The 26,577-nt window shown below is 40.4% G+C and overlaps 6 protein-coding genes across 6 annotated transcripts; 4 read left to right on the top strand and 2 right to left on the bottom strand.

The window, feature by feature from the left end:
* The first annotated feature begins 1,268 nt into the window (after window positions 1-1,268).
* LOC149117643 (beta-4C adrenergic receptor-like) lies at window positions 1,269-2,851 on the top strand. Its single transcript, XM_089282031.1, has one exon. The coding sequence runs from the start codon at window positions 1,315-1,317 to the stop codon at window positions 2,215-2,217; it is 903 nt and encodes a 300-aa protein (XP_089138157.1). The 5' UTR covers window positions 1,269-1,314; the 3' UTR covers window positions 2,218-2,851.
* Window positions 2,852-6,452: 3,601 nt separating this feature from the next.
* Window positions 6,453-7,616, top strand: LOC149117642 (trace amine-associated receptor 9-like). The gene has a single exon (XM_089282026.1). It carries the CDS (start codon window positions 6,520-6,522, stop codon window positions 7,420-7,422), a length of 903 nt encoding a protein of 300 aa, XP_089138152.1. The 5' UTR covers window positions 6,453-6,519; the 3' UTR covers window positions 7,423-7,616.
* A 1,971-nt stretch (window positions 7,617-9,587) lies between these two features.
* Window positions 9,588-11,006, top strand: LOC149117641 (trace amine-associated receptor 5-like). Its single transcript, XM_089282016.1, has one exon. The coding sequence runs from the start codon at window positions 9,673-9,675 to the stop codon at window positions 10,573-10,575; it is 903 nt and encodes a 300-aa protein (XP_089138142.1). The 5' UTR covers window positions 9,588-9,672; the 3' UTR covers window positions 10,576-11,006.
* Window positions 11,007-12,322: 1,316 nt separating this feature from the next.
* Window positions 12,323-14,084, top strand: LOC110046256 (adenosine receptor A3-like). Its single transcript, XM_020751944.2, has one exon. The coding sequence runs from the start codon at window positions 12,533-12,535 to the stop codon at window positions 13,445-13,447; it is 915 nt and encodes a 304-aa protein (XP_020607603.1). The 5' UTR covers window positions 12,323-12,532; the 3' UTR covers window positions 13,448-14,084.
* A 3,131-nt stretch (window positions 14,085-17,215) lies between these two features.
* Window positions 17,216-20,595, bottom strand: LOC110046258 (uncharacterized). The gene is made up of 2 exons (XM_020751946.2): window positions 19,773-20,595; window positions 17,216-18,706 (listed from the first exon to the last, which is right to left on the bottom strand). The coding sequence occupies exons 1-2, from the start codon at window positions 20,098-20,100 to the stop codon at window positions 17,928-17,930; spliced, it is 1,107 nt and encodes a 368-aa protein (XP_020607605.1). The 5' UTR covers window positions 20,101-20,595; the 3' UTR covers window positions 17,216-17,927.
* Window positions 20,596-21,586: 991 nt separating this feature from the next.
* On the bottom strand, window positions 21,587-24,599 carry LOC110046318 (uncharacterized). Its single transcript, XM_020752014.2, has 2 exons — window positions 24,195-24,599; window positions 21,587-22,884 (listed from the first exon to the last, which is right to left on the bottom strand). The coding sequence occupies exons 1-2, from the start codon at window positions 24,544-24,546 to the stop codon at window positions 21,950-21,952; spliced, it is 1,287 nt and encodes a 428-aa protein (XP_020607673.2). The 5' UTR covers window positions 24,547-24,599; the 3' UTR covers window positions 21,587-21,949.
* Between the last annotated feature and the right edge of the window lie 1,978 nt (window positions 24,600-26,577).

The following is a 26,577-nucleotide window of genomic DNA, read 5'->3' as shown; positions in this document are numbered from 1 at the left end:
CGCCATCTATGCATTTCCTCACAAGCTTAGGGACATGTTCATCGCGCCTGATGCTAAGACTTGGCCATTTAAATGCGTCCATAGCAGTGTCACTAATAGATGTCTTTATTACTATTCTTCCTACTCGCCTCTGCAGAGCTTCTAAAGTTCCGCTGTTAACTTCCCCACAACACGCCTAGGCCCCAGAAAATTACTCTAATATCGGTCTAATCATTAAAATACAAATGGCATTGGCATTTGGTAAATATTGCTGAATAATTGTTAAATGTTCACTTCGCCTTCGGTGAATAATTGTTAAATATAGGGAATCGCTCAATCAATCAGATTGCTGAAAACTCTTTGTCCAGCTCTGAAATCATTAACTCATAATTATCAGCCCCTATAATCAAAATTTAATAAATCACAAAAGTGAACAAACCATAGCTAACAAAAATAAGTAACAATAAAGATTTGCTTTGGAAAACACTCCTTGTCGAAATCTGGTTATTTATTTGTTTTGAAAGCATTTCAGTCGAAACTAAGAAATGAAATTATGATAATTTTTTGGCCTAGTAAGTAACTTTAATTTCATCTACTCGGTTGTCGTGTTTCAAGAAGATTAGAACTGACCAAACGACTATATTGCTAAGCCTGCTAACAAAGTGCCAAATTAACATGAAAGAAGACAACACAAAACTGAGCTCCAAACACTTATCACTTCCCTTTAATGAAATCCATTCTAAACTTATCTTGATAAGTGATTAATTGAGGAAAGTAACTCATAATTTTAATGACATTATGTCCAACACTCAATTTCTCATTACTTCAGCTCGCTTACAAGCGAAATAAGTTCGCAAATCTGGACCCGAAAATACAGGAGCGTGTAGAGTAGTTTAATTGCCCAAAACGTTGAAATTAAAGGCAAAGTTGTAACACTGTTCAGTTCCGATTGAATCCGCTCTTTTATTAGTGGCCACAAGCGAGAGTTTACATAGAGCCAGTTATCAATACCCCGACCATATTTTTGTTTCTAAGAATAGAATTTAGTCGCCCTATGAATTAGAACCCTTTATATTTCTGAAAGCCCGTACAACAATTTCTTGTCTAAAACAAAAGAAATGCTATTAAGGCAGGCCAGCACCTGTTCAAGCTAGGTTTAAGTGCACTTCATCCGGTATTTAATTATATTGAATCTTATTCTCTGGCAAGCAAATAGGTACAACATGATTTACTTGAGGTACTCCACAGCACAACAGATAAACACGACACACCGTGCATGAAGGCGGACTGTCTATACTCATATTCAGATTCAACAAGCCGTGAAATTTTACAGCAATGAACAACAACTCAAATCAAAGCAGCAATCTCACATCACAAAGCGATAGTTACACCGCGTTTTACGACGCTGTCTGCGTTCTAAACGCGGTGTTCTCGCTGACGGCGTTTGCTGGAAATTTCCTCGTCCTCGGCGCAATTTGGAGCAAGCCAACTTTACATAAGCCAACTAATATTCTACTCTTGGGACTCTCGCTGTCTGACCTGGCAGTCGGTTTGATTGTCCAGCCGTTGTTCATTATGGTTTTGATTTACGAAGTGAGCCAGGAAAAATATCCAGTTCTTCGTCTAATCTTCAGATCCATTCAAGCCTTCTTCGTCTCCGCTACAATTTTGACGCTCACCTCGGTCAGCGTGGACAGATGTCTTGCTCTCATACTGCATCTCAGATACGTTGCTGTCGTTACCGTAAAGAAAACTATCCTCGTACTCTGCCTCATCTGGCTAGCAAGCGTGGTGTATGCCGTAACGTTCCTCATTGACAACGAGCTACGTCGCCCAGTTTCGTTCTTCGTTGTCACTCTATGCATCGTGATAAACACATCGACGTGCTCGACGATTTATCGCATTTGTCGACGGCACCGAATTCAGATTCAGAATCAATCACTGCCAAACCAAGCCGAGGTCTTTGACATGAAGCGTTACAGAAAATCTCTCATCACCATGATAGTCTTACTAATGTTACTTATTATCTGTTATACTCCTTATATTTGCGTTCGCGCTCTTATTGCCTTCACCGATTGGCCTATCTCGCCTCGCAGAATATTTATGTTGAGATGGTCAGCCTTTCTTGTTTATCTTAACTCGTCAATCAATCCCCTGGTTTACTGTTGGCGTATTCCAGCGATGCGCGTTGCAATTAAACAGTTTTGGAAATCATTGCTTCATCGTCATTCAACTTAAAATCATTTCTCATAAAAAACTGAAAAGAACATTTAATATACAGTAACCAAAGAGATAAGTGATGTTATTGAAGGTACATGGGTATGTAAGATCGATGGCAGTCATATAATGTAATTTGCGACAAACCTATTCTGCACGGGCGTGGCGCAGGGAGCTTGGGACGGGTTTGAAGCGCGCAGTGAATTAATAGGCTTAGAGTCTGTAAATGGTATCTCCGAGAGGTTAGCATGGTAGGACATTCTAGGGTCAGCCTCCGCCGTGCGGGAGAATTCAAGCCTGATCTTCATTTACTTTGTCATACAGTAATGAAATGTTTCTTTAGCGTTGATATATAGTTAGACTCCAGTAAGATCCTATGTTAGCAAGCAATTTGTGCGGTAGTATGTCGAGAAACGACAACTTTGAAACTTAAGAGTGCTAATATTATCCCTAGGTCGGGTTCCCCGTTTATTCCAAGCTGTTGGATTGCAGGAGTTTCTTTCGTGTGCTCGTAAACCTAGTTTAAACCTTCCGAAATGTCTTGCTAAACAATTGTAACATCTATTGAGATTAAATAAATGGTACTGCAGCTAACCTGGTCAGCGGGTCTGAAATAACCGTGATGTGTGTCCGGATTTCTAGCAAAAAAAGTAAATTATTAAAGGAAGTTTTAAAGTTTACGTAATATACATGGCTACTCAGTTCAATCCAGAATTTCACCAGGAATTAGATTTTATAGTTTGGGCTTTTTGCGCACCCGCCCTGTACTCGACCCAGAAATTAACCGGTCCCCCCTCCCCCCTACCCCAGTGCTAATGCTACTCCAGTGTTGCAATTTTTTTCTCGCTGACACAAAGTCGTTTAATTAACAAATGACATCATTTGAGAATGATGTCGCAAAATAAAACAACTTGCGAAATTGAAGTGCAAATATGTCTCTTTAAGACAAATATCTGAACTCATATGGTTACGGAAAATAATTAAGAGGAGTATGTCTCAATTGGGGTCCCAAAAAGTTATTTAAAAATCACCAAATCGGACCAATCATGAAAATATGTATGGGTTATTGACCAAGTTTGTTCTGTCAAGATGGCTGGATATTGGCCAAGTTCTTTTCTTTTTGCGAGTTTATGGACCGAGAGGGAGTTGAGGCCCATAAACTCGCAAAAAAAAGAACGAGGCCAATATCCAGCCATCTTGACCGAGCAAGCTTGGTCAATACAGGATTTATTATATGGCTTTCGGGGAAATTTTCCTTGCGGGACACGGCGAGTAGTCCCGGACGGGTAAAATAGCTCCATCTTGCCCTTTCGGGTAGCCAATCACAGCTGAGAAACCAGAAACTGCAAGGAACCGCATACGATAAATGCTGCCAACGTAGGATCTACATGAGATCTGATCAGCCAAAAAAATGTATGAAGACAAGCAATAGACTGCAAGGCTGATACTACGTGAAAAACGTTTCGAGACACCAACATGACAAGAACCGATAAAGTAGGATCCCAACAGTGGACAGCTGTTTCGCCCTTTTTGGGGCTCGTCAGCACTATGTAGCGAAGATATGTAACGCCAGCCCAACAGCCAACGCATATAAAATGCAAAATGACCCGTTCACTATATCAAGTTCCCTACTTTGAACTCACTTGCGCCCCGAAATACGCGTTGCCACATCACGTGTTTCGGGGCGCAAGGAGACAAAGTGTCAAGATTGGTGTTTCGAAAAGCGAAAGAATAAATGTGGCTGGACAAGACCAGCGCAGGATTTGATTCATCTTGCCCGCTCGTGGACCTGGCCATGTAATAAATAAGTGTAACATAATAAAATTACTAATGTTGTCCAAAAGTAGCTAATAGAATGTTCAGCAGGCGCGATATTGACGCGCGACTAGTTTAGCAGCAAACATGCATTATGAGAGGCGAAACCGGACGCAGTGGATTCGTATATCCAAATGGAAATTAAACCTGCAAGTATCAAACAAATTAAGCGAATGATACACGGTTCAACATCGTTCAACTTTTGTTGATCAACAAATTTTGAACATTGTTGCGACTTGTCGAAACGTTGCTGCAACTTGTTGAATACTCATTCAACGTTTGTTGAGCAACAACTACACATTTTGGAGCGAAGTTGAAATGGCGGGGTTTTTTTAATGGTAAACTAGTCAGCAGCATTCTGCGAACTGCACTTGTAAAACTTGTTTATTCTCCGACGCGTTTCGTCTAACTATTGTAGACTTCTTCAGGAAAGTCTACGATAGTTAGACGAAACGCGTCGGAGAATAAACAAGTTTTGCAACTGCGGTTCGCAGAGTGCTGCTCACTGGTTTACCTTTTAAAAAAATTGTTTAAAAAGATTGTTTAAAAAAAATGTTGAAAAAATTCCCTTAAAAAAATTGACTGGTGTTATCAAAACTCCTTTCGAACTCAGCTGATTTCAACTCTTCGGCCGCCATGTTCATATTGCCATGAAACCACGTGACACCAACGATTGGTTGAAGTCGTTCAGCAAGCGGCAACTTGTTGAACGGAATAGAGCCAAGCTCTATTTTTGTTAAACAACGTTCAACAACTTTCTACATGTTGAAAGGCATATTTCAACTTTCAACACCACATGATTCACTGTTCAACATTTGTTGAACAGAAGCTGCAACATTTGTTGCTCAACAAATGTTGAACCGTGTATCCTTGGCTTTAGTTCAACATAATTTACTTTGGATATTCCATTTAATTTGACACAACAAAAATAGCCCATCAAGCTGTCAAAGGCAGATTTAGCAATGTACCACAACACAAATCAAAGTAATTACTCCACACCAGGCCACGTGAAAGCTAGCAAGGCATTCTCGTTGACAGCGGTCGGCGATAAAAATTTCCTAGTGTAAATTTGTTGCCTTGTTGTTTAATAAAAATGTTAACATATTGACCATTATTCCAATAATTATCAAGAATTAAGTCGCCAGCCTTTTTTGAGTTATAAACATTTGAAGTTAAGATTAAAGGCTTTTATGGAAAGTTTCTGGTAGCCTGTAACATGTACGTCAAGATGATAATAGCAACTCGTTCACTTAATGAATAGGTTCTAAATGGCTAAAACCGAATTCATGCTTACTAGATCTAGGCAGAGGCTAAGAACTCTCACAGAGTCCCCGACACTTAATGATTTTTCAAAATAGCAAGGTCACTACAGCAAAATCACTCGGAGTGACCATCTATGACAAACCTGATTGGAGTGGCCACATCGAAAAAGTAACAAACAAATTCGATTCTAGCATTGGGGCCATTAAACATGTAAGACACCTTGTCCTTCAAGCGACCTTACATCTAATATATCAAGCTCTGATACAGCCACACTTTGACTATTGCAACACTGTTTGGGAAAACTATGGGATAACTTTTCGGAATAAATTACAAAAGCTACAAAGTGGAGCAGCCCGTGTTTTGACCTACTCAAACTATGACGTAGATGGTGGATACCTGTTCAAACTTTTAGAATGGAAAAATCTAGCATACCAGCAGCAGATTCAAAGAGCTGTGATGGTCTCTGCACGGGTTGGCTCCAGACTATCTAAGTTAAAAATTTGAGAAGCGAGAAACCGCATATAACCTGAGGGACTCTGACAATAAACTCAGTGTTCCACTAGCACGCACAAGCGCGCAAACTAATACAAAATAGCTTTCGTTATGGTGGCACCATTCTTTGGAACAGTCTTCCTTGTGACGTAACGAGTCTCTTTGGCAATTCAAACGCCTCCTCAAAGAATTTCAGTAACGCAATCAGTTTACATCAATTGACATTATATAGGATGCCAGTATCGACTACTCCATTCACGCACAAGTACTATCAACTACAATTATTCGCCGAAGGTGAAGTGAACATTGGTGAATATTAACCAGGACGAAGTCGAGATCAATATTAAAGATGAAATTAAAGGCAAAGTTGTAAACACGGTTCAGTTCCAATTAAATCTCTTTTATTAGTGGCCACAAGTGAGAGTTTACGTAGAGCCAGTTATCAAAACCCCATGTTTTTATTTCTGAGAATAGAATTTAGTCGCCCTGTGAATTATTGATCCATTTTTTCTTCTCTAAAACAAAAGAAATGCTATTAAGACAGACCAGCACCTATTCAAGCTAGGTTTAAGTGCACTTGGACTTCATCCGGTAGTTAATTATCATTCAATCTTATTCTCTGGCAAGCAAATGGGTATAACATAATTTATTTGAGGTGCTCCACAGCACAACAGATATACACGATACACCGTGCATGAAGGCGGACTGTCTATACTCATATTCAGATTCAACAAGCCATAAAATTTTACAGCAATGTACAACAACACAAACCAAAGCATCAATTCTACTTCAGGAAGCGAAAGTTACGCCGAGTTTTACGACGCTTTCTGCGTTCTAAACGCGGTGTTCTCGCTGACGGCGTTTGCTGGAAATTTTCTTGTCCTCGGCGCAATTTGGAGCAAGCCAACTTTACATAAACCAACTAATATTCTACTCTTGGGACTCTCGCTGTCTGACCTGGCAGTCGGTTTGATTGTCCAGCCGATGTTCATTACGGTTTTGATTTACGAAGTGAGCCAGGAAAAATATCCAGTTTTTCGTCTAATCTTCAGATCCATTCAAGCCTTCTTCGTCTCTGCTACAATTTTGACGCTCACCTCGGTCAGCGTGGACAGATGTCTTGCTCTCATACTGCATCTCAGATACGTCGCTGTCGTTACCGTAAAGAAAACTATCCTCGTACTCTGCCTCATCTGGCTAACAAGCGTGGTGTATGCCGGAACGTTCCTCATTGACAACAAGTTACATCGCTCTGTTTCGTTCTTTGTTATCGCTTTATGCATCGTGGTAAACACATCGACTTGCTCGACGATTTATCGCATTTGTCGACGGCACCGAATTCAAATTAAAAAACAAGAACTGACAAACCAACCCGAGGTCTTTGACATGAAGCGTTACAGAAAATCTCTCATCACCATGATAGTCTTACTAATTTTACTTATTATCTGTTATTCTCCTTATATTTGCATGCGCGCTGTTGCTAACTTCACCGATTGGCCTTCCTCGCCATACAGAACATTTATGATGAGATGGTCAGCCTTTCTTGTTTATCTTAACTCGTCAATTAATCCCCTTATTTACTGTTGGCGTATTCCAGCAATGCGCGTTGCAATGAAACATTTTTGGAAATCATTGGTTCATCGTCATTCAACTTAAAATCGTTCGTTTTAGTGTCAGCCTACAACATGCTTCCAACTCAAGCTTGGTTTAGTTTCTTTTTCTTCGCTAAAGAGAATTAAGCTTTTTGCATTGTGATTATTTATTTAGCACTGTTATATTGTTAGATCGCAGTGAGATACTTTCTAACAAGTATTTTTATGCAGTATATTAAAATACGACATCCTAAAACCTTAAGTTTGGCACTACACTGCCTTGGTCGGGGACATATATTTCCCCCTCTTTTTGCCAGCTGCCGGATTTCAGATGTTTTCCGTGTTCGGCTTTGATGTTCATAGTTTTAACCTTAATTTCAGAATCACAGAAGGCCCTCCAGCAACCGATTTTATCAATCTTATTGTCGGCTGCGTTGTAAATTCCGTGTTTTCTTTCATCGCATTCACAGGAAACAGCCTTGTTACGTGGGTGTTGTTGGCTCAAGATTGATTAATTTCAAATTTGAGCCAGGAACACCCAACACGTCCCAAAAGGGTGGCCAAACGCGTGCAACATGTTGCGCCCAACAATGTTGTGTTAAAATGTCGCGAGCTTAACAGGTCGCAGAAGGCATTTGTTTCAAAGTAATTACTTTAGCATCAATGGTTATTATTACAGTTGTGTCTGCAGTCAAATATTCTTTTGTTTCAAAAGGCATACAATCATGGCGAACGGATCAATTAGGAGTAGAATTGACTCTTCCGCCTCGTTCGCATGTCAAACGGCTGATAACTGTAAAAACAGCTATGAGGCAAATCGGAGTTTCAAGAATCATTGCATTGGGCATGCGTTTTTAGCCCTCATTTATTTGCTTCTTTTTTTATTTGAAAAAGAAAATAAAGAATACGAGGAATTGGGGAGAAAAACGCATGCGCGCTGCACTAATTCTTAAAATTGAAATAGGTCATTTCCGAGTTGCCTTTTGCCTCTGCGTCAAAACGAGTTTCGCGCGAAACCATTCAACATATGACAATGAGTTCCGCCCGCAGGTTCATTTTCATGTAAATCAAACTCACTTTCATATGAAAGGTTTTGCCCGAGGACTAGTTTTAAAACAGAGGTACAAGGTAACTCGGAAATGGCCTATTATAAAGGATGAAGACAGTGTCGGCTACTCCATTTAAGTACAAGTGCCGTTAACTATTAGAGAGATTAAGCATGACGTTACGTCAAACGGCAAACGGTAAAAATTAAACTTTTGCCGTCTGTCTTCAGCTGTCTGTACAGTTGGGTGAAAATATTTGTATTTGCGGTTAATAGTAGAAGACATTTTTCTATTTTTGTGTGATTTATTTAAGGATTGCAAGAAAAGAATGAAAAATCAGAGATAATCTTTGCCGTATGCCGTCTGCCGTAAACGTCATGCTTAAACTCTCTATTATTAGCTCTCCAAAAAGTATATATCACAAACGCGAATGAACTCTGCCTCACAAAAATAAGTGAAAATAAAGCTTTGCTTTAGAGAACACTCCTTAGCGAAATCTGGGTATTTATTTGTTTTGAAAGCATTTCAGTCCAAAGCAGTAAATAAAGTTATTATAAATCTAGTTTGGCTTTCCAACTTTATCTATTCAATTTTTTTTTCATGAAGAATGTTGGCTCTGGCGGTAAAAATCTCTGAGTAAGCCTGCTAGCTAAGTGCCAAATTAACAAGAAAGATGGAGAAGACAACACAACACTGAGATCGAAACGACACTTATCAGTTCCCTTTAATGAAATCCATTCCAAAAATATCTTGGTAAGTGACTAATTCACTAAAGTAACTCATGATTTAATGACGTTATGTCCGCCACTTAATTTGGCACTAATTCAACTCACTTACAAAGGGAACAAGTTTGAAAATCTGGACACAAAAATGCAGGAAAGTATAGAGTGGATCACCTGCCAGCAAGTTGTAATTAAAGGTAAAGTTGTAAACACTGTTCAGTTTCGATTAACTTACTTTTGTTACTGCCCGCAAGCAATTGTAGGCCTATCAGTCATTACTTCATTTTTCCTGAAAGCAATTATCCGTCTAAAACAAAGGAAATGCTATTAAAGCAGAGACTTATTCGGCAAGCTAGGACTAAGTGGACATGGGCTTTATCCGGTAGTTAATTAGTTGTAGTTAATTTATTCTCTGGCAAGCAAATGGGTATTACGTAATTTACTAAAGGTGCTCCAAAACAGAACAGATAAACTCGAGACACAGTGCATGAAGGCCGACTGTCTACACTCATATTCAGATTCAACAAGCTGTGAAAATTTACAGCAATGTACAACAACTCAAATCAAAGCAATAATCCCACATGGAGAGGCGAAAGTTACACCGAGTTTTACATCGCTGGCTGCGTTCTAAACCCCGTGTTCTCGCTGACGGCCTTTGCTGGAAATTTCCTCGTCCTCGGTGCAATTTGGAGCAAGCCAACTTTACATAAGCCAACAAATATTCTACTATTGGGACTCTCGCTGTCTGACCTCGCAGTCGGTTTGATTGTCCAGCCGATGTTCACTGTGATTTTTATTTACGAAGTGAGCCGGAAAAATTTTCCAGTTCTTCGTCTAATCTTCAGATTCATTCAAGCCTTCTTCGTCTCTGTTACAATTTTGACGCTCACCTCGGTCAGCGTGGACAGATGTCTTGCTCTCATACTGCATCTCAGGTACGTTGCTGTCGTTACCGTAAAGAAAACTATCCTCGTACTCTGCCTCATCTGGCTAACAAGCGTGGTGTATGCCGGAACGTTCCTCGTCGACAGGGAACTTCATCGTTCTGTTTCGTTCTTCGTTATCGCTCTATGCATCGTGGTAAACACATCGACGTGCTCGACGATTTATCGCATTTGTCGACGGCACCGAATTCAGATTCAGAATCAATCACTGGCACACCAACCTGAGGCCTTTGACATGAAGCGCTACAGAAAATCTCTCATCACCATGATAGTCTTACTAATTTTACTTATTATCTGTTATTCTCCTTATGTTTGCATGCGCGCTGTTGTTAACTTCACCCATTGGCCTCCCTCGCCATACAGAGCATTTATGTTGAGATGGTCAGCCTCGCTTGTTTATCTTAACTCGTCAATTAATCCCCTTATTTACTGTTGGCGTCTGCCAGTGATGCGCGTTGCAATGAAACATTTTTGGAAATCATTGGTTCATCGTCTTTCAACTTAAAATCGTTCGTTCTAATGAGCCTTCAACGTGTTTCAACTCAAGCTTGGTTTAAATTCTTTTTCTTTGACAAACAAGCTTAACATTTTTTTTTTCTGTTTATTTCGTTCGCGCTTGTATATGGTTAGATCACACTAAGATCGTTTCTCACCAAGTTGTTTATGTAACATATTAAAATAGGACATCCTAAAACCTCAAAGTAAGCACTGCACTGCCTTGGTCAGGGGCATATGTTTCCCGCTTTTTGCCAGCTGCTGAATTTCAGGGTTTTCCGCTCTGGGCATGGCTGTATTTAGTTTTATGATCTCTTTTACACAAATAATTGTAACATCTTTCGAGAATAACTTAATTGCAAGGTGGCTTCACTGGCCAGCGTGTTTCATATATGATGTGTGTCTAGATTTGTACATGAAGAAGTAAATTATTTAAAGAAATTCTAAGCTTACTGAATTAAGTTGCCAGTTCGCGTAGAACATGAGTGTCCCCAAATAATTAACACTCTTTCCACGCGATTTCCTCTTATTTCCTGAAGTCTATCGATTAAACCATCAATCCATCAATACTTTGCTATTAAACTTTGTAGGACTTTTCAAATCCGCTATGACAAATAACAATTGTAAACTAGTTTTTAGGCACGCTACCAAATGCCCATTTATTTCCTTTGAGATACTTTTTGAAAAAAAAGTACTTGTGAACTGTCCGCGAACCCTTAAGAGATAGTATAGTCTGGGGCCGAAGCAGGAGTGATCGTTTTGATGACGTTTTAAGGAAAAAACGATGCATTTTTTTCTGTTTAAGTAATAAGGGTATTTAAACATTCATTAATTTCGAGCGGAATATAAATGGACTAGACTATTTACCTTGCCCTGCAGGAAAATTTCCGAAATAACCCGAAGGTCTTGAAAAATAATCCAAAATATCGAACCAGAAACTTCGAATGGAAAATGCGCTTTCCTGAAATTTGTTTTTATCTACCAGTGCCAGGCCTCCCACCAGTTTTAGACCATATACACGGCTACTAAGCTCAGTCCCAGAAACTCCGAGTCAGTTCTGGTGAATTTTATCCGGAATTATATTCCGGATCGAGCTTTTTGCGTAACATTTATTCCAACCATAACCAATTTACTGGTTACCCCGCGCAACAGCCGACATAAATGAAGCATTGATGTGAAGTTTATATGAAATAATTCATATATGAACTGCGGTTGTAGATGAAAGTAAAGAATGATCATCGCAGTAAATTTTCCAATTTAAGCAACTGGAAAGAAGAAGCCTGAAAAAATCAGGGCTTCAACGGGATTCCAAGCCGTGACCTCCGCGATACCGGTGCGATGCTCTACCAACTGAGCTATGAAGCCACGCATTCATTCATTCTTTCATTCATTCATTCATTCTTTCATTCATTCATTCATTCATTCATTCATAACTGTTGCAAAATTTGCTGGTTAATTAGCGGAAGACGAATTTTGCGCGAGGTGTCGAATAAAGCAAAACAACTAGCTAAGTTAACTGCAAACACGTGCTCTTTCAACCAAACATCTGGTCAAAAGAAACAATTAAGAGAAATAGGTTTCATTTGGTTTCTCAAAAAGGTTGAAATTATTTTTTTCAATATTGCAGGGCTGTCAGTCAATGTTATGATACTTCGGAAAATAATCAAAAGTTTAATTAAATTTTCTGCTCAACTAGAAATCTGCTAAAGTCACTGGATTGGACCAATAGTGGAAAATGTAACATTAATTAAAGCTACATCACTGTTGTCCGGAAGAAGCTGACAAAAGGTCCGGTTGGGGCGATATTGACGCGTGACAAGTTTTTGCTTCAAACATGCATTACGAAAGGCGAAACCCGACCGGGTAGTTTCGTACCTCCATTTGCAAATTAAAACATCCTGTAAAGCTTTCTGCAGAAGTTTACATAGAAAAATCGTTCCGCGTGAGCCTGGTTTGAAGAAACTACCATGACAAGCCCTGTGAGAGAAAATATCAATAGCACAGAACAAATCACAGATGGCCTTCCAACAAGAGATTTGAACAGTCTTATAGTCGGCTGTGTTGTAAATTCCGTGTTTTCTTTCACCGCATTCACAGGAAACGGCCTTGTTCTTGGTACGATTTGGAAAACACCATCTTTACACTCGCCTTCGCACGTCCTTCTTTTTGGGCTCGCTTTGTCTGATTTCGGCGTCGGTTTTATCGTTCAACCGCTGTATGTAATTTGCTTGCTACTTGAAATTATCACGCAGAAATATTTGCTCGTCGTATGGACAGCGTACAGAGTGACTCAGGCGGTATTTGTTTCCGCTACGGTGTTAACACTAACAACAGTAAGCATCGACAGGTTTCTCGCTCTGTATCTTCATTTAAGATACCCAGGTGTTGTTACAGCCAAGCGCGCGACGATCACGTTGCTTACGATCTGGATAACAAGTCTAGCTTACGCTTTGACGGGTATAGCTAACAATGATTTGCATCGTGTGCTCTGCGTCTTCCTCATATCTTCGTCTCTGCTCGTTAACTCCTTCCTATATTCGATGATTTTCCGAATCGCCAGACATCATCAGAACCAAACTCAAGACCAGGCGCACATTTACGGAGGGGCAACTTTGAGTAGAAAACGTCACAGAAATGCCGCTGTCAGCATGTTTGTGGTGTTTCTTTTATTGTGTGCTTGTTACTTGCCTTACCTATGCGTACGAATTGCAATCAAGCATGCGCGCTGGCAGATCAGAATCGTTCGCCTGGCTCTCAGTTGGTCTGGTGTCCTTGTTTACATCAACTCGTCCCTAAACCCATTTGTGTACTGCTGGCGCATGCGTGAACTACGAGCAGCAATGAAGGACTTTGCGAAGAACCACATGTTTTGCAATGGCTGATGACAGTGTACAGCTGTAACTGCAGATGTAACAGACGTACATGTCATTGAGCCGAATCACAGGAGAAGCATCTAAATCGCAGTCTAACAGCAGGATCAATGACATTTTAAAACTATTCACTCTTTGGTTACCGTTAAATTATAAGCTGAGAAAGAATTAAGTTACTCAGTAAATGATTTGCTATTTTCAAGTTGAGGTGGAATTACGGTAGAGACGCGCGTATTAGACTTTATTATAATAAGAGCCTAGTGAAATTTAACCTTAACAGGAGCCAGACGTTCAACTTGTAAAACTCGTTTAGCCTAAATATTCAAACAGGTTCTAAGTTCATGCTTAACACAGACCACGTTAAACCTTGAGCCACTGCCGGCGGACGCTTCATCAGCGGCCAAATGCAAAACCAGCACAAATTGTATGTACAGTAATGGTTACAAAAACCAATTAAGGTTGCCGGAACGGAGCAAAATAGCAATTTATGGTTTGGACTAGGGACGTTTTGTTGCGCGCCGTGTGTAGTAGAATGATGGATCTCAAAAGACCTGTGAAACAGCCAAAAGTTTAGTCGTTAGGCGAAAAATTCAACATTTTTACTGTTAGTCATAAAAAAATTAACCATAAAAAAATTCTCGAACGACGATTTTTCATTTTGAAAGTGCCAATCCTTCTTTTTATGAAAGCGTCATACATTCTTTCCTGGTACCCAAAAGAAAAACAGTTTACCCAGGCCGCTTTGGAGGCGCGACCTGAGAGTCACTAACGCTCATTGAGGAAGAGAATTGCGTGACCACCCAAAGTAACGGCTATGTAAGAAACTTAAGTATCCTGTTTCTAGTGCCCGGCCTCGCAATATCGCTCCTTCCAGTTCGCTGCACCAAAAAAAAAAATGACCATTAGTTTAAAAAGCACTTTACCGTTTCCAACTCTTTCGTCCCTCACTCTCATTTAAACCAACACGTGCATGGCAGGGAGAAGGAAAAAAAATAAAAATTTGTAAGCGGTTCCTCTCATACTGGAGTTTCGTTTTAATGGTGTGTTGGAATACACCTCAGCTACTATTACAATGAAAGATTAAGATAACCCCCCCCCCCCTCCCGCGTGTCATTGATGGGGGAAAACATGGCTTGCTTTGGTTTAAGCGCGAATTCGTCTTTGATTCGGGGAAGGAGAGGGTCATTTCTCTTTTCATTCCGTCCACAGTTGTAAACAGGAACACGTTTAACCCCGGAAATACTTGCAGCGTATGCGCGTGCATTCCAGCGTATCAAATACATACAGATGTTGTTTTAAGACTCTTGCAGCGGGAAAGAAGTCATTGTGCTCCGCGAAAAACAGGGGGATCCTTTCCATGTAACCTCCGTAGTGGTGGCTTCGGCCGGGGGGGGGGGTCTGGGGGTGGGGCTGCTCTTTTTCTCTGAAAATACAATCTTTGAGCAATCTAGGCATGAACTGCTTTAAAAAGTATAGCTCCTGGATAACGAACTAAGGAGATCTCTTTTCCTTTTACAGTCGTAATTAGAGGCATATCTCATGCACGATCTAAGAGAATGAGTCAACGTCGTGTGAAATTTAAGGGTATTCTCCAACCGAATTCCCTACAAAGGTGTAGCCTAGTACAGCTACATTTTGACTTTTCGTTTTAGGGTTTATCTGCTGTATCCGCTTGTTTCTTTCTTGTCGCTGCCTTCACTTTTCCAGGCCTGAGGCCGTCCACTCGTGTACTAAGCAATTGCGGTTGGATGCCAATGGTTTTGTAGTCGCATTATGTTGAGAGTGGTGTTTCTCCTGCCATGCTAGACCGATATCAGCACCGAGAAGTAAGGCAGTGCAGAGTTCAGGACGTGCCAGTTTGGTGGGAAAAGCGTCTCTGTGTTTGTTCTAGTTAACTGTCACTGCGCTTGATCCAGGAAATAAGTGGTCCGATCATTGAAACTGTTTCACGAAAATACACGTACAACAAACCATTGTAGCCAGACATTTATAACAGTATTTTTATAACCATAGCTGACAAGTTAAAAGCTTCAGCAAACCATAAGTACTACATGCTACGGAATTTGCAAAAGCATGATTAGATTGTTAATAAGGCTTCTGAATTACGGATTATAAACAGAGGGAGGCACATTTAAAGATAAGGTAAAGAGTTTACTTCAATATTCTGAGTATTTTCCATACTTCAGGTTTACAGCTCGAGGACCTCGACTCGATTTGACAGTCTTGAAAGCTTGGTCTAAGGGAGCTGGAATGGGTTTAGTGTATTCAAATTTCATTTAATTTACTATGTGAGCGATTGACTGAGAGAAAAGAAATAATTTTGACTCAGTGCCACTTTTTATCAACTGGGTAACTGAATAGTAAAAAAAAAACTGTTCGATAGGTTCGCTCTAGTACACAAAAAAGGAGATAAATATAACATAAAAGTAAGTATTGCTCTTAGGCCATCGTAGCTTGATTAAAGAAATATAACGCAAGTAACGTTACTTCTCTTAGTGTGCTTGTATGTTTCCTTTCTTTTTTTCGCTTTCTTTTGTCTTCCTTTGGCTTTGCACATTTGCGCATTTAGCTTTGCTTCACTATTTTTTATTCCATTAAAATAATGATCATGTGTGCCGTGTGCGGATGACAGCATTTTTTGGGGCTGGCTGTGTCGGATATGCTGGCTTAGGCGCAAGTGAGGAAAGGTTAAGATCGCTCTTAATCTAACTTATAGAAAATGATTTGCAGGAAGAGCTGATTTGGCCTTCGCTATCCAGAAAGAGAGCACATAACTGTGTAGGTCAGCAGGGACCTCAGAGCCAGTTTATTACGTCGTCATCATAATCATCATCATCATCAGCTTTATTTGAAAACACGGTAAATACATCAGGCATTAACAATTTAATATAAAAGCTACAACCTATTACGGAAGACTATGTATACAGATTAATCTTCTCTAATTTAAAATATTGCTAACTGTTAAAGAAACGTAAACTAAATTAAAGCCTGTTTTACATGAATGCCGTGTCGGAATTAAGTAACAATCGTCGGAAAGCTTAAAAACGCACATGTAAGTTCCGTGCCTGTCATGTATTACACCGCCGGATGCGAAAACCCAACACCACATTGTGGACAAAGGCAAAGTTCATCCCCTCTACAACACCCCCCTTTCCCCCTTCCTCCCCCCCCCCCCCTCCCCCCTCCCGCAAACAAAATTTTGGTGATTGAGGCAAGAGCTAAACTTGACTGATTCAAATTCATAATGAACTACTGTCCTATTCTACTCTTATCAAGAAACTGTCCATAAAATCTCTAATGCGGACCCAGTCTTCTGGCCCCTGCGGGCACAATAGCTACCTCATTACATGGAATTTTCGCGACACATTTATTTCGCGATTTTGAGGTGCGCATATCTCGCGACACTTCAATTCCGCCATTTTGCCGAAATTTTGTATTTTGAGTCACTTTAACTTCGCATTTTCGAGTTACACACAATTTATTTCCTTGGCAATGTTACTTAAACATGTCCTTGAATTTAGTAAACCGACTTTATGAAAGGTTCAATAACGTCAAAAGTAACAACGCAACGGCTGGACTTTATGTTAACAGCAACATAATGTCGAGGAAAAGGTTGTTGTTATTCATCGTGGTATATGCAATAATAAAGTGTATTATCGTTTGTCTCAGCCGACCTTTGTGATATAAGTGATACCGTGCAATCAGACGACCTTATCGCCTGAAGAAGACTAGCAGTAAGCAGTCGAAACGTCGCGATCTACATCTCAAGTGACTACATCGTGAGACAAACGATAATACACTTTATTAGTAGTAACATAATGTGTCTCACTTAATTTTCGGGTCATGTTATGTTCGCGACACTTATAGTTCGCGTCACTTTTATCTCGCAGTTTTTTTTTCCCGAAATTCGCGAAATTTACGTGTCGCGAAAATATCATGTAATAAGTTTCTGTCTGTTCCGCGATGCTTCATTGTCAGAAATATTAATTCTGCTCACTTACTGTGTTAGACCAGTCTTCTTTTCCCGCCCTATAGCGCCTGAATTCAATCCATACATAGAGGGCGCAGGGAAGGAAGAGTCAGTGACTGGACTGTTACTGTGCAAGTGAGATCGTCACCTCGTTCAGTAAAGTTTAAACTGCGCCAAGTTTATCAGGCAATATTTTCCGAGCTGTCATGCGACGGCCCACTAGATCCGTCTCCGGGGTACGATTTGTTCTAGACTGCTGGCAGTCTGTTTTCCTCTCGAAATTCAGCAGCGATTATGAGGAATGACGCTTTAGCGTGAGGGGGAATGGGACGAGACATGGGCGCGGCACGCACGAGAAGAAAAACATAGTAACATAACCCTAACCCTAACCCTAGCCCTAAGGTTTTTTCTCGTCTCGCCTTTTTCCCCACTCGGCCACCGCCATACCGCCCTTTTGCGTTCGCGATGACTAAACACTCGTCTAAGTGACCCTACGAGAAAAACCCGGCGGCTTCCAGCAGACTAGATCTGTTCCACTCTAGAAACACGAATCCTTTCGCCAGTGAGTGGGCTGTCAGTGTCCGTCATGAGCCCTCTTGCTTCTGACGGCCCCTCCCGGGTACGATACGGTATCGACGGGGCTCGAGACGTCCATCTACACGTCACCAGTGCCCAGCAGTCCCCAAGGCTGCAACTGAGTCCCAGGTAACGCTTACCAAACTTACAAGCTATGAAGACACCTACAGCAAAAAGTATTAACGCGAAGACGGTGAAGGCGAGAACTGATGGCGTGTCAGGTGCAATCGTAGTCTGAGACGGCATTGGTAACACGATCCGCGGCGCGTACGTAAGATCTCGCTGGGGGACCAGGCCATTCGGATACAAACCGTTGACATTGTACCATATTGCCTTGAAGAACGACTTGCTCAGATCTTTAGAGTAGAACTTGACAGTCATGGAGTGTGATACGGAGCGAGAGAGAGGCGGTGAGCTCTTTCCACTGAACCTACACACATTTTCACTTTGGCTGTTGCAGCATTTTTTTGTTCTACCAAAATCAGTAAAATTAACCTTTTCCAGCGAAATAAAATTGTTTGTACAATTCGGAGACAGTGAAAAGTTAACGAAAAGCAGCTTGATGTAGAAGCCTGGATCTTCGGTGACAAGACTCCAGGTACAATCCACTGTTTTGCTGGGTGGATGTCGATTGATTGTCGTGCTGGTTAGTATTCCTGTGGCTCTTCCAGTCACGTTTAACACTGTCGGTCCACAGGACACTTCGTCGGTCTTTGCACAAAATCCTACCATGTCAAGAAAGAAAGACAAAAAGAAAAACAAAATCCATTTTATAATCATTGCAATAATCATTTTACTGAGGTCTCGTTCACACTACGCCGGAGGAATTTAAAAACGCAACAATCACCAGCCATTTTGGATTTGTTTTTCAAAAAATCCCGGGCAGGGAAATCACAGGATTACCGTGAGGTCATCGTTTTCAAAAAACTCTGTTTTCAAAATGTTTTCTTTCCACACGAAAACGAAAACCCGGCCTTTTTCAAATTCCTCCGGTTTAAAGAGCGTTTTCGAAAAGCTCCGTTCTCGTGACGGATTAATGTGGACGGTAGGCCTAACCGCAGAAATAAAGCTGAGTTTTCAAATGCGTGGACGGAGCCAAAACTGAAACCTCACGCTATAGAAAATCTTTAGAACCAGAGTGAAGATTTCGTGACAAAGGCAGAAGAAGTGGATGTACTAGAGTAGTTTCGAAAAAACATAAAGTTTACTCAGTCCTTTCTTCTTCGCCCTAAAAGTGGATCAGCAACTCAGAGGTGCTTCCATTTTGTAAAGCTAAAAGGGCGACGAAAGATGGAAAAGCAATATCAACAATGTTTATGAGTGTCCAATGCAAATTTTTCACTCTTTTCCAAATTCTGACAGAACTGTATTTGCACATTTGTTTTAATGCATATATGTACATATATATATGTATTTTTCTTTTGGTGTTATTGCTGCCGAATCTAAATGTGGGAGATAAAGTCAATTACTGAAGTTCTTTAGCTGGTTTTACCAACTTGTTTACGGCAAATTCATGCCACAGTATAATTTACATATATTAATTTACAAAGTCCTTTTTCAAACATTCAGAATAAACTGGAAGAAAAAATAACATAATTGTTCGGTATAATACAGAAAATGGCAGATCTGTTTCTACCGACAAACGGTGTTAATATTCCTGATACCATATACTGTGATTCGTAATATAACATCTCACCATCGTGGCGGTTTAACCGACTTGAATGTTTTTATCTGATGATGACTCTAAATTTACCTTTTCAAGCGTTAACCATCTTAAAGTAAACGCCTTACCAGAGCGATTTGAAGTAGATTCATTCCATTTTCCATCTTCTTGGCAAATAAATGATTTCAGCTGACCAACTTGTTGATATCCGTCTTTGCAAACAAAGTCAGCTTTGTCCCCATGATGGAAAGAAATGGAATTTCCTTCTTGTGGAGTTTTCAAAATGGCGCCATCGACGGGCGATTTCAGTTGTTGCGTGGAACACGTGCCGTTGTTTAATGTGACGAGCCGCTTTCTTCGTAACAATGTGTTCCGGCCATGGACTTCGAAGCTCTGAGCAACCACAGTTAGGGTTTGGACGACAATTACGGCGAGAAAAAGGCGAAAGATTTTCATTTTCGCTCCGTGAGTCAGGATCCAACCAAATATCACGCTTGAATCGGTTAACAATAATTCATACGCATGATTAGCTCTTGTTTCCAATGTCTTTTTATAACACGGGCGGTACTTTTGGAAAAGAACCGAAAGAAGAACACCTACTGCTTACAATGGCCACTCAGAATAAATGCAGTTCCCTGTACCTGCTAAACTACATCGGTAAACACAAACGCTTTGATCTCCGTTGCCGTAAAGTTTATTCTTCCATTTGTAATACCACTTGCGTTCTGTCGAGCGAGTCGTTCAGTCTCAGGCCCTATTCTTGGCTTACACTGTCACGCAATAAAAAAAAAAAAAATTCAAAAACCATCCAATGGATCAAGTCAAGAAATTGTGTTGTTATAGGAGATTGATAAAGAAGACACTTCTCCCAGTTTTAAGTCTGTGCGTTTTCCCAAACTTCAGATATCCGTCGAAATATTTTGCACAAATTTACAGAGTCCAGTGTGAAGTCGCCATGTTGGTGTACCATGGAGGTACACCAACATCGCGGCCGAAAAATAGTGTAAACATCTGGAACTTACTTTGGCTATCTAGGCGACTGATTATCTGAACTGATGAAGTTAACATTTAATAAATAAGGCACTTTCCCTATTACTTTAACTTCTAAAAAGGCTAAAACTCACGAGATAAGTATGTGTTTTCTGACAAACGCGTTCGTAGCTTTATGTCACGCACCGCCATAACTCCGAGCCTGTTTTCAGAGGAAGCAAGCTATTGAGCTGAAAAGCTGTTCACAGATATAAATTTACCCCTTCTTATGTCTGATGAGGATAATAACTTTAGTGGCTCTTTAGTTTTGGATTTTAGAAAATGATGACGTCACGTGCAACCCAAGAATAGGTCCTAGACCACGTAAAATCGTCTAAATTTTTTTCCGAAAATTCTCAAATAATCTTCTAAATATCTCGGAAAACTCTCGAAATATCTCTTATTTTTCTGGTAAAAATACACAAATTTTGAATCAATAAGGCCAAAATTTTTAAAGTTTTCTTGTAATAGTAGAAGGAGTCGAGGAAGAAGATTCAGGAACTTCGATGCTACCAACATCTGCCATTTTGGAAGATTGCTGCTTTAGCCCTCTTAATGATATGGAATACATTTTGCGAGTGGGAAATCGCTGAACTGAACTGTTTCTGGTATAGAACAGAGTATTGTTTCAGGAAAATAGCGAGGAAAACACAGGGCTTAGCCAAAAAAGCCACCAATGTTTCTAAATATCTCATGTTTTCTATATATCTTGGAAACTTCTAAATATCCCTCAAAATATCCGAATATTTGTGGAAAGGTCTAGCCAAGGAGCGGGATGATCAAAAACTTGCCCAAATGTGGTTTCTTTTCCAAAACTGCCCGAAGTATCTTTAATTTCAAAATTAATATGACTGCACTCATAAGAGTTGGGCAAAACGCAACAACGCTTGTAAAAAGACGCTCTACTGTCGCCTAGTTTTCGAGAGTTGGCAACTTTATTAAGGGATGTTTCTATCAGAACTGAAACGAACTACAGCACAAGTTACTTTTTGACTTTTTTAAAAAACTTGATTACATGTTTTATTGCTACCAGCTGCTTTACTCAAAAACTGAACTTTCTCCACCGCTAGCTGCTTTTCATTTCGCTTCACCGTATATCATGCAGGTATATTAAAATTTCCACGATTTCAGTAATTCTCGACAGTTATTCGACAATTCCATTTTTGAAATCTTTTTGATAACTTTTCAGTGGATCCTATTCTAATAAAAATCTGACAAAATTGGGCGTGGTTAAGGGTGATAACGTTTTCTAAATTTTGAAGGACTATGCTATTGTCTATGCGTTCTCGGCGCTCCCATAGCGGGTTCTCGAAACCGAGGAAGCCCTAGCATCAACAGGCACCGTCCTCTGGGCCCTTCCACTTGAATGCGCTTCTTGAATGTCCCCTCGGATGGGACTCGTCTCCGGGGAAGGCTCTCGCCGAGGCGACAGACGTGGCGACCGCTGACTTCTCTTAGCCGCAATCCATGCGCAACAATATTCCAGGCTACACTGAGGCCCAAGGAAACGCCGGCCAAGTTTGCACGCCACGATTGCCAAAACAACAAAAGCGACAATGCTGAATATAACCGTGGCGGCTATGTAGGTGGGATCGGTCGAATCATCCTGTACATTACCACTCGATGATCTTTCGAATTTAATTTTCTCAGGGTAATCTGAATCGTCTTTTGGTATGATACCATAAGGATAAAATCTATTTACGTTATACCACTTGGCTGAAAAGCTGGAAGAGTTTGATTCTTTGGAAACGAAATTTACGATCATAAAGTTCTTGTCTGTGTGCGATAGGGGTGGAGGGCCCGTTTGTTTTCCAAACACGCAGAAAATATTCTTAGTTTCCTTGCAACACACGGGCGGTGAATCAGTGTCGCTAAAAGTCGCGTTTTCCATGAAAACGTAGTTATCTCCACAATCTCCAGACATGGAAAAGTTTGTGAATAGCAGCTTGATGTAAAACCCGGCGTCATCAGTCCACAGTGTTCTTGAGCAGTTCAAAAAACCCGTGTAATGAATCTCATTTTTAGGGGAATTTATCTCGCCTGTAGCCCAGCCTGTCACGTTTATCAAGATTGGTCCGCAGGCCATTTCGTCACTGCCGTCAACGCAATCTGCAACGCAGTCGCACCTTTTGCAGATGGGGACGACATTTTTGTTGCCTGATGTACAGTTGAACCTTCCGCCCGCACTGCAATTGTTGGTGATACAATAACCTGTGAACAAATTTAACATCAAAAGATTGGTTAAGGAAAAAGGTTTATGAACTCAATTTGACGATGTCGTTAACGCGACATTTTGTTTCGGCAACGCGTTGTTGGTTTTTAAAATGATTCAAAAAACTTGCAGGCACGGTAACCGAAAAACTCATCTCGTGCAGTGTATCGATACCGCTCCAATGTAAAATATGGCTGTTTTCCTTTAGTAGAGAAGCATAATCCGTTCAGACGGATTATACGTTTACTGTCTTTTGCGTCCAGTGTAAAAACGGGACGAACTATCAGGGGCACTAAGCGTCATTCATTACCGCGTAACCATGAATCAACCAATAGGGGCGCGCGTTAGATTGAACTTACGTTCGCTCAAAAAAAAGTTTATCTAAAGGAAACTGGAGAATTAAAACTCATCCTCAAAGTTCCACGGTACAGATAGCCGAAGTCTTGTGCACCTCACATGACATATTTATTAATCGGACACTCACGGACCCTCGTTACTGTTAGGTGTCCGTTTAAATTACTACAGGTTAGCTTTGCCTTAAAATATTATGTGGAAAGACAAGTTTGGGAATTAATTGGGACTGGTGTCCGCTTTGACGGACGAGGAACTGTTTTGACAGCTGTGGGATCAGCTGTCTATACTAGTACACTGTGCTTTCAACAAGAAGCTAACAGGATACGCACGATAGCATGAATGTTACGTGGAAAAAGGCCCTCTGTTTCACAGCTATCAATGCCTTTTTCGATTATATGGCTCGTTATCTTCTCATCATAGATTTAACTGCCATGAACAACGATTTAGCTTCGACGAAATGTAATTTGGCGCCGAAAACAAAAATACAGTATATTGAATGTCTGAAATGAAAACCTTCACTCATTTGCATACTGTCACTTGGTTTATTTTAATTTTTGGCGATTTATATTTCATTTGCTTGGCCACGAACGGTCATAATAATTTCGCGAGTCTAGTAGGATGAGATTTGTTTCGACCATTTAATAGAAAGATGTTCAAAAGACAGAACATTAATCCAAAGTTTTTCTCTAGTATAAATAGTGTTTCAGCTAATCACAGTGATCGGCACTAACAACGAACATTTTCCTAAATTACTATTCACAATTTCAAAAGTCAATTTATACGGGTCACATGTCTCCTCACTAGAAAGCGATGAAAAATATTCTTTCGAAGGAAAATGATATTTGTGGATTATTTTTAGGGGCAAGACTGAAGCTGTGAATGATTGTATTGATCGGTGAACTAATAATATACGTCATTAAATTTTATCCAGGTTGAAGTATGCAATATTACTCACCAAGATCGCTCCCAGTTGCTTTGAAATCCTCAATATCTGACATACGAGGACTCCAGGTACCGTTGGTTTGACAAGTTAGTGTCGGTAGCCAGCCGACCTGACGAAATCCTTCGTTACAAACGAATTCAGCCTTTTCTCCGGGAAGAAAAACGCTCTGATTATTAACACTCGCACGCCATTTCAGTTTAGAATCAGACACAACTGGTTTCGGTGCTGTGCAGTTGTCATTTGCCATTAATTCGACAGAACTTGTATCAAAAGAAGCTTTATCCGAAGGAAGATTTTCAGTCCCATCGGCCGATAAACACCTTAAAGTTATAACAAAGGAAACAAAGAGATAAATGCCGGCCATTTTCGTTTTGTCGACTGTTTCCGTTCCTTTTCGGTGTTGCGTGACAAGAATCCATGAACAGTGATGTTGCGTTTCATCGTGACGTACTTGAAAGATGTGTTACAAAACTACGTCATGGTAGGCATATATCTCCGGGAGGTCAATTTATTAGTTATATCGACTTACTTAAATGGCACGAAGGTTTTTTTCGGCGGCAATTTCTAGTTTTAGAACAAAAATCCTCACCAAATGTTATCTGCTTATTTTCAGACTAGAGACTGAGTAAATAGTTTCGCGGATCGACGGATTTGGCTTAAAAAAAAAACCCACGGATTGATTAAAGGACTTTTGCGATAAATTGAACCGATTGGCGGATTTCAAAAATACGGCAGATCATGAATCAGCTATGAATTTTGGCCTGGACTCCGGTCTCTACCTGTCTTGAATTCAAATTGTGGATCCTAAAGGAAATTCGGATTTCAGATCTTTAGTCGGCGATGGTCGGCATGTAAGTGTTTATCCACCTTGTTACTTTTTTTGCGGGCGAGAACCGGGTTTGGCATTGTTATTGGAATAGCCCAATCTTATTGCCTGATTTCAAGCCGAACCGGACTAAGTACGAGTCTGTAAATTATGGGATTAGCAACTATTGATCCACATAGTCAGAAAGAGCGCACCGAGATTCACAAAATCCCCAAGTTAATCAGGCTAGTTTTGACTGAGATACAGCCATTTAAAAACGCCAAAATTACACATAATTAGAATATTTGGTCATCCGGACACAGCATTCGGATGGCCATACATTTTTTTGGAAATTTTGATGTTTTCAAATGGTTGTATCTTGCTTACTATTGGGTCTATTTGCACCAAACTTCGGGATTTTGTAAAGCTTGGTGTGCACTTTATGACCATGTGGATCAATAGCTGCTTATCCCATAATTTGTAGATTCGTACCTAGTCCTTTTCGGCTTGAAATCAGGCAATGGAGAATGGTGACTTCCTTATAGTTTTCGCGGACTTGCAAATGTTATCCACATCTACCAGTTTATCGATGAACTTTTCCATAAAAACTGTCCCGATTGTGCTCGGCAATTTTTGAGCAACTTTTGGCGCTTGGAGCAACTATTGAAGTCATTGACTGCAAGCTCTTCTTCTTGCGGCATAGCTGGATTCATAGTTTCAGTAATGCCAATTGATTAGTTCTTGACGGCAAGAACTACCAAGTTCGGTTACCATGGAAGAGAGACCATCCAAAGCTAGAGAAAAACTATGCACAAGCTGTGAAACGACTCGAAAGTATTGAAAGGAAGTTGACACGAGACCCCGAGAAAGCGGATGTTTACACCACTGCGATCAACCAGTACGTAGAGAAAGGCTTTGCAGAGGAAGCTCGAGACCTGAGCAGTGGAGATAGAAGTGTCCGGTACTTACCGCACCATGCTCTTTTTCGTGCTGACAGAAAGACATAAAAATGTAGAATCGTATTTGATGCTTCCGCCCGAGAGCAAGACAGTGTTTCTCTCAATGACTGTGTCCTTCCTGGTCCTGCGTTACAACCCAACCTTGCATCTGTCCGCATCCGCCAATTCCCATCTTCTTCATGAAACACGATAAAACGATAAAAACGCTTTCAAACCAAATAAATATCCAGATTTCGACAAGGAGTGTTTCCAAAGCAAAACTTTATTGTCACTTATAACTATTTTCGCGAACAATAGTTTGTTCACTTTTGTAATTTATGTGATTTTAATTATGAGGCTAGTAATAATTAACAGCACTTGTGCTTGAATGACCTACTCGATAATGCCATCGATATTATATAATTTCAATTGATACTTAAGTAATAACTATGAAATGAATACCTATTCATTAATTAAGTGATCAAGTTGTTATTATCGTCTTGACGTACATGTAACACTAAGGGTTGTAATACCATAACAACTCTATAATTCATTTTCCAAAAGGTCTTTAGTAAAGATGGTGTTTTCCAAATCGTCCCAACAACAAGACCGTGCGGTGAAAGAAAACACAGAATAGGGGGTTTCACGACTG

The sequence above is a fragment of the Orbicella faveolata genome, unplaced genomic scaffold (assembly GCF_042242905.1).
Source record: "Orbicella faveolata isolate gen_17 unplaced genomic scaffold, um_ofav_v1 contig_1, whole genome shotgun sequence".
NCBI lineage: Eukaryota > Metazoa > Cnidaria > Anthozoa > Scleractinia > Merulinidae > Orbicella > Orbicella faveolata.
This window is presented reverse-complemented; position numbering and strand designations above follow the sequence as displayed.